This window comes from Poecile atricapillus, chromosome 17 (genome assembly GCF_030490865.1).
Source record: "Poecile atricapillus isolate bPoeAtr1 chromosome 17, bPoeAtr1.hap1, whole genome shotgun sequence".
NCBI lineage: Eukaryota > Metazoa > Chordata > Aves > Passeriformes > Paridae > Poecile > Poecile atricapillus.
In genome coordinates this window covers 9,742,394-9,755,259 of record NC_081265.1, presented here as the reverse complement: position 1 = coordinate 9,755,259, position 12,866 = coordinate 9,742,394, and the positions used below count along the sequence as shown (strand labels likewise).

The window sequence follows — 12,866 nt, the reverse complement described above, 5'->3', positions numbered from 1 at the left end:
TGTGGGCCATGGTCTGCCAGAGAACCAGCACATCCATGCAGATCCTGCCCATTCCTGGTCCCTCCCATGGCCCTGAGCACCTCCCAGTTCCCGGTCAGGGCATCAGGGACCCCAATCACATGAGGAGGAGCTGCAATGACCTGTCCCCAGGCACCAGGAGACACCTCTGTCTGTGTAGGCTCCTGAGCCTGCTCTCCAGGCCCTCGACCCACAGCAGGAGGTTTCCTACTGGAGCAGAAGCTGAGCAGCTCTGAGCTCTGTCCATCCTCCCAGGGCTCATAAGCAGAAGTTGTTTGCTTTATCCTGTGAGCTTTATGTTGTTAGGGAAATAAGTAAGTTACTTGGAGTCATGCTTTTAATCTTCATCTAGTGGTGGTAGTAATTACTTATCAAGACCCAATTTTGCTCTGCAATGCATCTTGTTATCCCCCTGAATCTCTATTGCATCCTTGCCATGCCATGCCATGCCATGCCATGCCATGCCATGCCATGCCATGCCATGCCATGCCATGCCATGCCATTCTGTAAGCAGCAAAACCTCACAAGGCCTAGATCAGGGGACATGTTCATCATAATCAGTGTTACATTGGAATCTACTGATGCTTATTGACTTGAATGAATTTTCCTCAAAGAAACAATCAATTGGAAATAAATGTTATAGCAACCATTCTTCAGGAAAAGTTTCTGAACTCAAAACTCCTGCATCATAATCTCAGTGAGGTATGATGTTACCTAATATGAAGGTTTCTTTATGAATCTATAAATGAGTACTTCTTCATCTACTTCCCACTGAGTCCATTTCCTACTGGATAAACAAACATGCTGAACACATGTCTCTAATTTCAGACTGTAGTGGGAAACTAGTGAAAATGTAGAAACCAATGAGACTGCAAGAGATAGTTGATGAGCATATAAAAATTATAAATTGAACATAAATTCAGTGCTGCACTGGAATGAAAGAGGAAATGGGACCTCACAGTTTATTTTCTACTATAGTGGACTCTGCTGGCTGCCACAGGGCAATCTGTTTATAATAAGATTCAACCTACGCAAGATGAAAAGGCCGTCTTTGCCAAATGTGAGAAGTCAGTAGTGCTCATTTTCCATCAGTTTTTTCAAGCTTCAAAACAGAACGGATGAGAATTATATGAAGATCTGTCACTGTTTTCCTAGGTTTGTTTTTGGCAATAGGTTCTGACACCAGAACAAGGACCATGGGGCCTCTTCCACTGAAGGAACTCATTGATAAAAGTATTGAAACATGGATAAAAGTAATGAAGAAAATATCACTCTTCCAGGCTGTGAAAAGTCTTTCACACTGGAATGTTATAAACTCTAGTCTCCAGTTTACAATGCAAATCTAAAAATTGTGAGATTTTGCCAGGCCGTAAGCTGGAAATCTGTGTATGTACATACTTTTACTTGTTGCTAAGTATTCTCTCTCTGTGCCTGCTACCACACAGTCTGAGGCAGAAGAAGTCATATCCTAAGGGCTGGCAGACAGTGAGGCAGCTGCTTGATGTCTTTCTCAAGATGGTTCTATTTTCAGCAGGCTTCAGTTTCTTCTTCATGGGAAATGTCAGCACTGCAATACCTTGCCCACCCCATATTGCTGAGCAGGATATTCTGTATCCAGGGTCTGGACTCACTATCCCTCTCCTGTTTCTGAGTGTGCTGTGCTTAGCTCTCAGCTGCAGCAGAGTCCAGCCCTGCAGTGACAGTAGCAGAACTGGGAGACAGTGCTGGGCAGGATCTATTTAATTTTTCTTTTAGCATTAAGGCATTGCTGCAGCTTTCAGTACACCCTTTCCTAAGGACTAGCAGCCAAATAGTTGCCATGTGCCTCACTCTTGCCTGTTGCAAGGATGGGTCCACATCCTGCACAGCACAACAGAAAAAAAAAAAAGGCCAAAAGTGCCCTCCTGAGTAGCTGGCTTTGTCGTTTTACTTGAAAAGTAAAGATTTGCAGTTCCAAATGTGAGGGGAGAGAACCTCCAGCTGTCACCCTAGGAGATGCATCAGACATCCCTCACTCTTCTTTCATTGTCTCAAGTAAGAGTTCCTACATACTTTCTCTGTCTGAACTCTATAAATCATAAACTTAATCTTTTTGCTCAAAGCAAAACACTTCCTTTTTTTTACAGACATGAGGATGCTGTGATTTTTAGCTGTTAAAATCAGAAGGCACATATGGTACATGTAAAAACCACAGTAATTTGCAACTGATTTTTCATTATTAGAGATGTGCAGATTGTCTTTTATATCTCATCTTTCAGGGAAACTTAATATCTTTTAAATATAATATACCTTTATATTTATCATTATAATATCTTTATATCCATCAATATGTATCTGAAGATACTGGAAATCACCTCAAGTACTCTATACATGAGCTGTATTTCAAGAGTTGATACATTGTCCATGAGGGAATGTGAGCTACAATAGGTTTCTGCCTTTCTATTTTCAGTAAAATCACCTTGGATTTAGTTAAAATGGGTTGCAGGTTTTTGCCACATGGCACAGAAAATCCTTAGCAACTTTAACAAAGAAATCAGTTTTGAGAAATACTTTGTTTTTTCCAGACAGGAGAAAAGCTATTAGTTCAAAATGTGAAAACAAAATATTTCCCTTAGTATACATGAAACTGATTGTCTGACCTCTGGCCTCTCTTGCTTTTTGATGGGATAATTTCGTGCATTTTATCATTTGATATGCAGGGTTTTGACAAGGTTTTTAGAAGACAAAGTCTCTTTAGTTTCATACATAGGCTCTACAGTTGGCTCTGTCGTAATTAGACTCCTAATGGCAGTACAGACCATGGCCCTTGGAATATGAGCTTTCTTATGTCATGACTAAGAAGTCATTTTAATGAATTTTTAAAGTGAAAATTATTAAAATAAGTAATTTGGTTTATAAATTTAGTTAAAATATCCAAGGAAAGTTTTCTTACTGATAACCATGTTCAGAAAAATACCAATATTGACTTTTGTAGCTTTTCTGTATTCAATGTTTGTTGTGATACTAGACTAAAAGGTTTACAATCAAGAATTTTTGTCGTTAATGGCATTTTACACCCACACCCACACCAAACTCCAGTCCTTGTCCAATGATCAGTTCTTTCTTTGTTTCGCTTGTGTTTCAGTTGCTGACAAGGCAGCCTACCTGATGGGTCTGTACTCAGCAGACCTGCTTTGACCCTATGCTATCCTTGAGTCAAAGCTGGGAATGAATTTATGACTAAACCTGTGGATTGTCTTAAGGGAGTTAGGGCAAACTCCTCTAACAAGGGGTTGTGGGTGATAGCCCAGATGAAGTGCTTCTCTCTCAGAGCAGCACTGTGGCAAACAGACAGGAGGAGCTGGTAACTACAGCCCAGACAGGCACTATGGCCTGATTGCTACCATAGAAACTTGTTGGGATGGACTGCATGACTGACATGTGCTGTGACTGACAGCTGTAAAATATTTGGAAGGAATAGTCAAGCAACGAGAGATGTGGGAGTTCCCCTGATGAGATGCATCCCTGGATCCTGAGGGAGCTGGCAGATGAAGTGGCTAAGCCGCTATCCATCACACATGCCAAGTCATGGCTGTCTGATGAAGTTCCACTGACTGAAAAACCCCCATTTTTAAAAAGGGGCAAAAGAAAGATCCAGGAAACTACAGGCTGGTCAGCTTCACCTCTCTGCATGGCAAGATCATAGAAAAGATCCTTCTGGAAAATATGCTATGGTACATTGGCTGGATGATCAAACACAAAGAGTTGTGGTCAATTTCAGTTGTGGCTTGAATTTCAGGTGGAGACCAGTAACAAGCTGTGTCCCTGGTGAGTTGTTTTGAATCCAGCATTATTTAACACATTTGTCAAGAACATGGACAGTGGGATTCAGGGCACTGTCAGCAAGTTTGGAGGACTTGCTGAGCAAGGACACCAAGCCATGTGTTGCAGTCAACATACTGGACAGAAGATAGATTCTGGTTGGATATAAGAGTGACACTTTTTAAGAAGAGGCCAGTGAGACTCAGGCCCCAGAATAAGGGAATGTTCCTGGAATTGTTGGAAGTGTGTGAGCTTAGATCAAATGGGGCTTTGAGCAACCTAATCTATTCAAAGATATTCCTGCCCACAGCAGTGGTGTTGCACTAGATGATTCTTCTAAGGCTCCTTCCAGCCCAAACCATTCTGTGATTTGTCCTCTAAGTTCTGTGCCTTTGGAAGTCAGAGACTGTTCAGACTCAGGACTTCTGATGCCCCCCTACAGTCACTGTTCTACACAGGTTGTTTCTGAGCTCCTCCTGTTCAGGGCAGAGGGTGTTTCTACCAGCTTCCCCCTGCCCTGCACAGGGAGCCCAGGGCTGAGCTCTGATTGTGAACTCCAGAAAGTTGCATGCTCCTCCTTGGAACAAGGTTTCCATGCCTGCACCAGTGCTTGATGTTGGATATCTCCTTGGATCACATTTACAGACCTTGCCCCTCTGCTCTTCACTGGGCTTTACCCACTGAGCTCTTTTCACAATCAAAATGCCAGTGACCAGGAAAAGAGCACATTTAAAGGAGCTCCAGTGACAGTGATATTTGTGATGCGACGGAAATGCTGGACTGAGGATGTATGAGAGTAACACCATGTTCATGCAATAAAAATCTGCTTTGAGTACACGAGGAAACCATTGGAAATGCAGCAGTATACTTCACTGGTCCTACATCCAAATTTTCCAAGTGCCTCGACTAACTGAACTTCTGTCCTTATGTCTCTAGACAAATTATTTATAGTCAATACATTCACAGCATTGGTAAGATACAAAACATTTCTAAATATATCTTATTAAATCAAATGACAATTTTGCCCTTAGTTCAGTTTGCCAGACAATGCCTTGCCAAAGAATGTTTGCCAAAAAATGTTTTGACCAAAGAAAGGGGAAGAATCCAGAGCATCTGCCAAACAGACTCTATAAAAGTGTCTTTGCTGTGCTCTGCCCCGTCTACTAGAAAAGTTTCAAGGTAAGTGCAGTGGATCTAGCTATTAGGTATCCCTATTACTGCACATTATGCATTTTTTTTTTTTCCTTTGAAACGGGTTTCCGGCTAAGTTTTTCCATCTGCTTTTAAGGCTATAGTATCTATTCTATTTTTTTGGTTTTCTTAATTTTATGGTAGAATAAAAATGTTTCTTTAGCATACCTCATATTCTCAAATATGACACTACAATCCATAAAGCCAAAGTAAAATCTGTACAGTACCATAAGATACAAATAAAAGAAATTTTTACAAGGTTATTATATATTATTTAAGAATGAAACAATATCTTTCTCTCATGAATTTAAATCATTAGCACAAAGAAGGCAACTTTGGTAGTTTTAGCACTTCTAGTAAGTGCTCAATTTTAAATTTTCTAATTAGAAAAGCTGTCCTTGCAAGTAAGCTACATTAGTGATCTATTAGTGATTAGTGATAGTGATCTATTAGCTAGATTAGTGATCTATTCTGATCTATTCTATATGTTAAATTTCTTTTCTCCCACAGGGTTCTTTGCTGATGTCCCTTAAGTAAAGTGCAGACATGGCCTCTGGAGATGCTGAGTTAGCTTGTTTTGGGGAGGCAGCTCCTTACCTCCGAAAATCGGAAAAGGAGAGAATTGAGGCCCAGAACAAACCTTTTGATGCCAAGACATCTGTCTTTGTGGTACATCCAAAGGAATCCTTTGTGAAAGGCAAAATAGAAAGCAGGGAATCAGGCAAAGTCACTGTCAAGACTGAAGGGGGAGAGGTGAGTCAAAAACAAGGCTGAAGGACAATGTTTGCTTCCCTCACTGAGTTCTTAGCTGATATATGAGGATCTTCTATTTCCTTGGCAGACCCTGACTGTGAAGGAAGATCAGATCTTCTCCATGAACCCTCCCAAGTATGACAAGATCGAGGACATGGCCATGATGACCCACCTCCACGAACCCGCCGTGCTGTACAACCTCAAAGAGCGTTACGCAGCCTGGATGATCTACGTAAGTGGCAGCAGCAGCTTCCTTTGGGCAGCCTCAGCAACTGCTGGGCCAGGCTCAGGGGAAGCCAACGTGCTGTGTCCCTTCCTCACAGACCTACTCGGGTCTCTTCTGCGTCACTGTCAACCCCTACAAGTGGCTGCCGGTGTACAACCCCGAGGTGGTGTTGGCCTACCGAGGCAAGAAGCGCCAGGAGGCCCCTCCACACATCTTCTCCATCTCTGACAACGCCTATCAGTTCATGCTGACTGGTAAGTGCTTGATTTTCTTTACAATCACTTATCTGTAAACACTCACAAAGGAGAAAAAGTCTTTACAAGGCAAAGTAGTTCAACTTAATGGTGTTGTGTGGGTGCATGCTCTCTTGTCATTGGAAATAATGAAGACTTCCCTTTGGTTCGAGAGGATCATGTTAGAGACCATTTAGTCTAATTTGATATCCACAAGTTCATCCTAATGTGATGCACCTGCAAGTGCTGAGGGAAATGAAGGACATCATATCTTGGCCTCTCTCATTCACCTTGGAATGATCATGGAAGTCAGGAGATGTGTGTGAGGACTAGGAGAAAGCAAGTATCACAAGTCTTCAAAAAGGGCAAAAAAGAAGATCTAAGGAACTACAGGCCTGTCAGCCTCACCTGAGTGTTGGAATGGCTAATCCTAGGCTATCTCTAAGAATGCAAAATACAAGAGGTTGATTAAGAGTAGTCAGCATGGATTAACGAAAGGGAAATTATGCTTAACCAACCTGATTTCTTTCTACCATGGGGCAATTGCATGGAGACATGAGGGGAGAGCACTGGATATTGTCTACCTGGATTTCAGCAAGGATTTTGATGCTGTTTCTCATGATATCCTCATAGGCAAACTCAAAGAGTGAGGGCTGGACAAGTGTACAGTGAGCTGGATTGAATACTGTCTGAATGGCACGGCCTCAAAGGGCTTTAAAAGGGCTTGTTCTGGGCCTTCAACTGTTCACATTTTTTAAAATAATCTGGAAGTGATGAAAATATTTCTGATTTGACAAAGTTCTTAAGGTCAGCAAAAATTAAGTATTATAATAAAGAATTTCAGGGGGACTTTATTACATTAAGTTCTTATTCAGTGAAGTTTCAAGAATTTTTTGTGAACATGAGTGTAAAACAAATGCCACTGGGGGAGAAAACCCTCATTGCCAAGAACTTTTATAAGTATCTTCTAATACTGTTTCAAAATTTTGTATCAAGGATTATAAATCTGGAAAATAAAAAGTTGAAACCTGGATATCACTGAGCAAGAAATAGAGACCAAAACAGAAAGCATTACTATATACAAGGGGTATCTGCACCTGGTCTGTCATATGCATTTTCAGGCTTCCTTCTTCACAAAAGAATGTAGTAAAGTGGAACAGGTCAAGAGGAAGATAAAAAGTTATCCCAAAGGTAGGATAGGCTCTGTTGGTAACTCTAGAAAAAAGGTTTTTATTGCTTTATAAAATTATGCATGGCAAAGAGAAGAATAGAAAAGACAGAGTATATAATGAAACAAGCTCAACACCAGGATCATATTTTTTCCTTGATCATTATGTGGTTAAAAAATGGAGCATAACAATAGAACACAAAAAATAGTGAGCATGGGTTAAGAAAGAAAACAGACGAAATTGTGGGAAACAAACTCAGCTCAAGCTATTGAAAAGAGATACATTAATTCTAGCTCTGGAAGTACCGAAATTTCAATATTATAGAGTAGACTATGCTGGTAAAGGTTACTACATGCTTGTGATATTTCTGTAATTTTATTTCATCAACAATCAATTGGAAAACAACATAAAAACCATTTAGAGGGTGTTGTGACCTGATCAGGAGTGGTTGTTCCTATGAAATGAAGTTTATGAGAAGCACATGCTCCAGTGCAATTTAGCTTGCTGACAGATCATTTAATCAGTAACTCAACAAAACTGATCCTTAGTTGGAATAATTTTCATAAACAAAATGAACAGTGTGACATGAAGGAACTATCCAGAAAAAGAAGTGAATGTATGCTACACAAGACACAGTTGTGAGGGTTGAGATATCAGCTTCCCACCTGCAGCTGGGAACATCAAAATATTCAAAATCAGTGAAGGCATAGGGGTTTATGCAAGAAATTAGCTGCCTATTGCCACTGCATTTAAAATAATCTCTTCTTTTCTGCCTTGTTCACAGATCGGGAGAACCAGTCCATCCTGATCACGTACGTACACCCCCTGCGCGGGTCCCTGCGGGGCTGCCCCGTGCCAGGGGACCTCCTGCCTGACCACGCTCCCTCTGCTTCTCTCTTGCCTTGGGCAGCGGAGAATCCGGTGCTGGGAAGACTGTGAACACAAAGCGTGTCATCCAGTACTTTGCAACAATTGCAGCCAGTGGGGACAAGAAGAAGGAGGACAAATCATCAGGCAAAATGCAGGTGAGTGAGGAAGAACAGACTGAATGGCCTACATTGCCCTGTCAGCTAAAGACAGTGACTGAATTCTTCTGTCTCTGCAGGGGACACTTGAGGATCAAATCATCAGTGCCAACCCACTGCTGGAGGCCTTTGGAAACGCCAAGACCGTGAGGAACGACAACTCCTCACGCTTTGTGAGTTCCTGCTTTGCATAAAATCTCTTCCCCTCATGGCAACACACATGATGCCTGAGCAGTTCTTCATGCAAAGGAGATGCCAGCAGAACACATCCAGCCTGATCTGCTGCTGCTTTTGCTTAACAGGGCAAATTCATCAGAATCCACTTTGGGGCCACAGGCAAACTGGCTTCTGCTGACATTGAAACTTGTAAGACATTCTCCTGGACTGCTCCCATCCCTTCCCCAGTTCCCATCTCCATGTCCTTTCCCACAAGTGCCTAACTCTTTCTACCTCCCTGGGCAGATCTACTGGAGAAGTCCAGAGTCACTTTCCAGCTCAAGGCGGAAAGGAGCTACCACATCTTTTATCAGATCATGTCCAACAAGAAGCCAGAGCTGATTGGTAGGAAGGAGCATTATGGCTTTTTGGGGCTGATCACTGAGGAGCTGTTCCCTCTCTCATCTGATTGGCAAAAGTAAGCCGATGCCTTGCCTCTTCCTGCTTTCAGACATGCTCCTCATTACCACCAACCCTTACGATTTCCACTATGTGAGTCAAGGGGAGGTCACTGTCCCCAGCATTGATGACCAGGAGGAGCTCATGGCTACAGATGTGAGTAACACAGCAACGGGGTACCTCCTGGGCATGTCTCAAGGGTGACATCTCTGATCTGCTAAGGACGCATTTTTGAACTCATTATTTTGACTGCAGAGTGCCATTGACATCCTGGGCTTCACGGCAGATGAAAAGACAGCCATCTACAAGCTGACAGGGGCTGTCATGCACTATGGGAACCTGAAGTTCAAGCAGAAACAACGAGAGGAGCAGGCAGAGCCTGATGGCACTGAAGGTATCAGCAGATTCAGGGGCTGATTTGTGCCAAGCCCTTCTCTGCCTCCAGAGGCCATATGTTAGCTTCCAGAGGCACACTGCAGTTGCCTGCATCTCCACATAAAACATTGAGAATCCAAACTTGCCCCCGGTCCCTCTAACTGCAGAGGTGCTTTCCTAGTCACAGGAAGTTCTATTATTCTATCCAATGGTGCCTCCCCAAAAACATGCTGCCTGAAGGCAGGAACTTCAGTTTCAACACAGGATATCTCTCTCAGTCTCTTGAAAACCTCCAAGCACTAGGACACCCTGATGGGCAATTGTGCTTTTGGTGAAATAACTCCTGCAAGCTGTGCTACCCAGAAATCCGCTTCCCACAGAAAGAGAATGTGCCTTGCCTTATGTCTTGCTAGAGGCAGATTGTTGTTGTTCTGGGAAATTCCAGGTTTAAGCTCTTCCTATCCAAGCCATACTTGTTCTGTCTTTCAAAGAAGATCATCAGTAGTGGCCAAAATTTGCATTTCTTCACAGGCCTTCTGTGTGAGATGAGAGAAATGTTCTTCCATTCCTAGAACATGCAGAGCAGAGTTGTTCACATCACCTGGATTCTAGAGATTGTCCATAAATGAATGCTTTTCTCTCTCTTTCCACACCTCTAGTGGCTGACAAGGCTGCCTACCTAACGGGCCTAAACTCAGCTGAATTTCTCAAGGCCTTGTGTTACCCCCGAGTCAAGGTTGGGAATGAATATGTGACCAAAGGTCAAAACGTGACACAGGTAACATCTGACAGTTGCAAATACACAGCTGGAAGGACAACGTGGGCATTTCTCTTTGTCCCTCAGAGGTAACTGCAGTCCTGTCTCCTCTGTTGTAGGTGAACAATTCAGTGGGTGCCCTGGCAAAGGCAATGTTTGAGAAGATGTTCCTGTGGATGGTTGTTCGCATCAACCAACAGCTGGACACCAAGCAGCCCAGGCAGTACTTCATTGGTGTCCTGGACATTGCTGGCTTTGAGATCTTTGATGTAAGGAGCAAGGATTTGACAGCACAATCAAGTGATGGGCAAGGAGGGGTCATGAGGACTCAGAAGCACACAGGGGACTAAGGCTCACAGAGCTATGGGCCAAAGGGGTGGATGCTCTTGTAAAGGTAGTGGTCTGGGCAAGGTCACACAGTGTTTCCTGTGCTGTGAATGCAGTGATGATGCAAGGACTTGTGTGTCAGAACACAGAAACGTCCAGATTCTTGATCTGAGGCCTGAGAAATTGTTGGGTGGGACACTGAGGAAGTTTCTACTGTCCAGGAGGTCAGAGAGCTGACACCATGTTGCTCTTGGGCTTACCAAAGATTTGCAGTTGAGTAGCACAGTGAAAAAGAATTGTAACTTTTGGCTTGATTTGCAAAGGAATAATTAAAATGTCCTTCAAGGACAGTGAAGGTTAGAGTAGAAGGCCTCCTAAGGAAACACATGCTGGTACAGTAGGATTGGGACCAGTGTCTCAACTTCAAACAGCCTTAGGTGAATGTCAGGAAATGCCTGTGGCTTTTGGCACACCTTGAGAACCTGTGCGCCTCTCCTTGCTTTGGGCAGTTCAACAGCTTTGAGCAGCTGTGCATCAACTTCACCAATGAGAAACTGCAACAGTTCTTCAACCACCACATGTTCGTGCTGGAGCAGGAGGAGTACAAGAAGGAGGGGATTGAATGGGAGTTCATTGACTTTGGCATGGACCTGGCTGCCTGCATTGAGCTCATTGAGAAGGTACCTTTCCCATGCAAGTATAAAATGGCTGTCGCGATTCTGTGAATATTCTGAGGCACAGTCAGCTCAGAAAGAATTCACAGACATGTAGCATCAGTTAAGGAAAATATTTTGCACTGAATTTTAGTTTAGCCTGGGAAAGAGAAATGGAGAAATGCACATGTGTGTCATCAGTCTGAATCATCAGGTCTTCAAACATGGAAAAGTAGCCTAGACTTCCACCAACAGACTTCTAAAACCAAACCTGATTCAGTCTCCTTTTCTTCCTTCTCCAAAGGCTCAAATCCAAAGTCTACAGAAAAATCTGAGAAATAAATCTCCTATCACCTGACCTCCATAAACTCTGGAGCCCCTTGTTCTCCCCATTATTTTTCTCTTTACCATTGCTCTCCCAGTTGTTCACTAATTCTCATGTGAACTGGAAAGTCCTTCCTACCAGTTCCATGAAGGTAGGCTGCAGGGAGGCAAGGGACAGCAGAAATAAACCCCTTGATTGAGAACAACTCCTGGTGAACCCAGGCTTTGATCCAGGCTGAGGTGCTGCCAACAGCACAACCAACCTTTGATGTTCATAGCACAGACTTCTTGTCAGTGTCATAGAATGAAAGAAGGGTTTGGGTGGGAAGGGACCATAAAGAACATTTTGTTCCAATCCCTGACCATGGTGGGAGGACTCCTTCCTCTAGACCAGGCAGGTGAATGCCCCATCCAAAGTGACATTGAACATTTCCATTCAAATCTTTCCTTGTTACTTGTGATTTCTTCCAGCCCATGGGCATCTTCTCCATCCTGGAAGAGGAGTGCATGTTCCCCAAGGCAACTGACACCTCTTTCAAGAACAAGCTCTATGACCAGCACCTGGGCAAGTCCAACAACTTCCAGAAGCCCAAGCCTGGCAAAGGCAAGGCTGAGGCCCACTTCTCCCTGGTGCACTATGCTGGAACAGTGGACTACAACATCACTGGCTGGCTGGAGAAGAACAAGGACCCTCTGAATGAAACTGTCATTGGGCTATACCAGAAATCATCTGTGAAGACCCTGGCTTTACTCTTTGCCAACTATGGTGGAGCTGATGCAGGTCAGTTTTATGCAAATTGTATTTTTAATGTGGGACAAACTTTTCTCAAAGCAGGAAACACTAGAAATATAAAGTGGCTTTGCATTCTGTGGTAACCAATATATATTGTCCTTATTATTAAGCTTGGTTGGTTTTTTTTTTTTTATTTTCAGATGCTGGTGGTGGTGGTGGCAAGAAGGGAGGCAAGAAGAAGGGTTCTTCTTTCCAGACTGTCTCAGCTCTTTTCAGGGTAAGAACAGAATTCATTTAGTCATTTAAATACCCACTGAAACAACATAGGAGGTCAGTGAAAATGCCGTCAGACAGCCCTGTAATTCACTAAGACACTGTTTCATTTTTATACACCAACATAATCACGCATTTCCTATAATTCAAGATGCAGAAAGGCTAAGTTTTTATATGCACATCATAGATAAGTATGGGGTTATTACCATATTAAACCTGAACTTTTCCTTGTAATCTCACAGGAGAATTTGAACAAGCTGATGGCCAACTTGAGAAGCACTCACCCCCATTTTGTACGCTGCATCATCCCAAATGAAACTAAAACACCTGGTAAGGCAAGCCAAGAGGAGGAAAGCTTGAGCAGCAGAAGCTCTTCTCTTGAGTGTCAAACAG

The 12,866-nt window shown here is 43.0% G+C and overlaps 1 protein-coding gene across 2 annotated transcripts in view; it reads left to right on the top strand.

Moving 5' to 3' along the window:
- Positions 1-5,520: 5,520 nt before the first annotated feature.
- LOC131585710 (myosin heavy chain, skeletal muscle, adult) overlaps positions 5,521-12,866 on the top strand; it is a 37,020-nt gene continuing 29,674 nt past the window's right edge. Inside the window, exons 1-16 of one of the 2 annotated variants that reach the window (XM_058852101.1) lie at positions 5,521-5,763; positions 5,852-5,995; positions 6,087-6,243; positions 8,176-8,203; positions 8,302-8,416; positions 8,497-8,589; positions 8,719-8,782; positions 8,879-8,977; positions 9,084-9,187; positions 9,287-9,425; positions 10,066-10,184; positions 10,283-10,432; positions 11,000-11,170; positions 11,939-12,248; positions 12,401-12,477; positions 12,716-12,803. In XM_058852101.1, coding sequence (XP_058708084.1) covers positions 5,557-5,763; positions 5,852-5,995; positions 6,087-6,243; positions 8,176-8,203; positions 8,302-8,416; positions 8,497-8,589; positions 8,719-8,782; positions 8,879-8,977; positions 9,084-9,187; positions 9,287-9,425; positions 10,066-10,184; positions 10,283-10,432; positions 11,000-11,170; positions 11,939-12,248; positions 12,401-12,477; positions 12,716-12,803 — 2,065 coding nt within the window. In that variant the 5' untranslated portion in view covers positions 5,521-5,556. The remainder of the gene's footprint in view (positions 5,764-5,851; positions 5,996-6,086; positions 6,244-8,175; positions 8,204-8,301; positions 8,417-8,496; positions 8,590-8,718; positions 8,783-8,878; positions 8,978-9,083; positions 9,188-9,286; positions 9,426-10,065; positions 10,185-10,282; positions 10,433-10,999; positions 11,171-11,938; positions 12,249-12,400; positions 12,478-12,715; positions 12,804-12,866) is intronic. The other variant, XM_058852100.1, reaches the window with a different exon arrangement.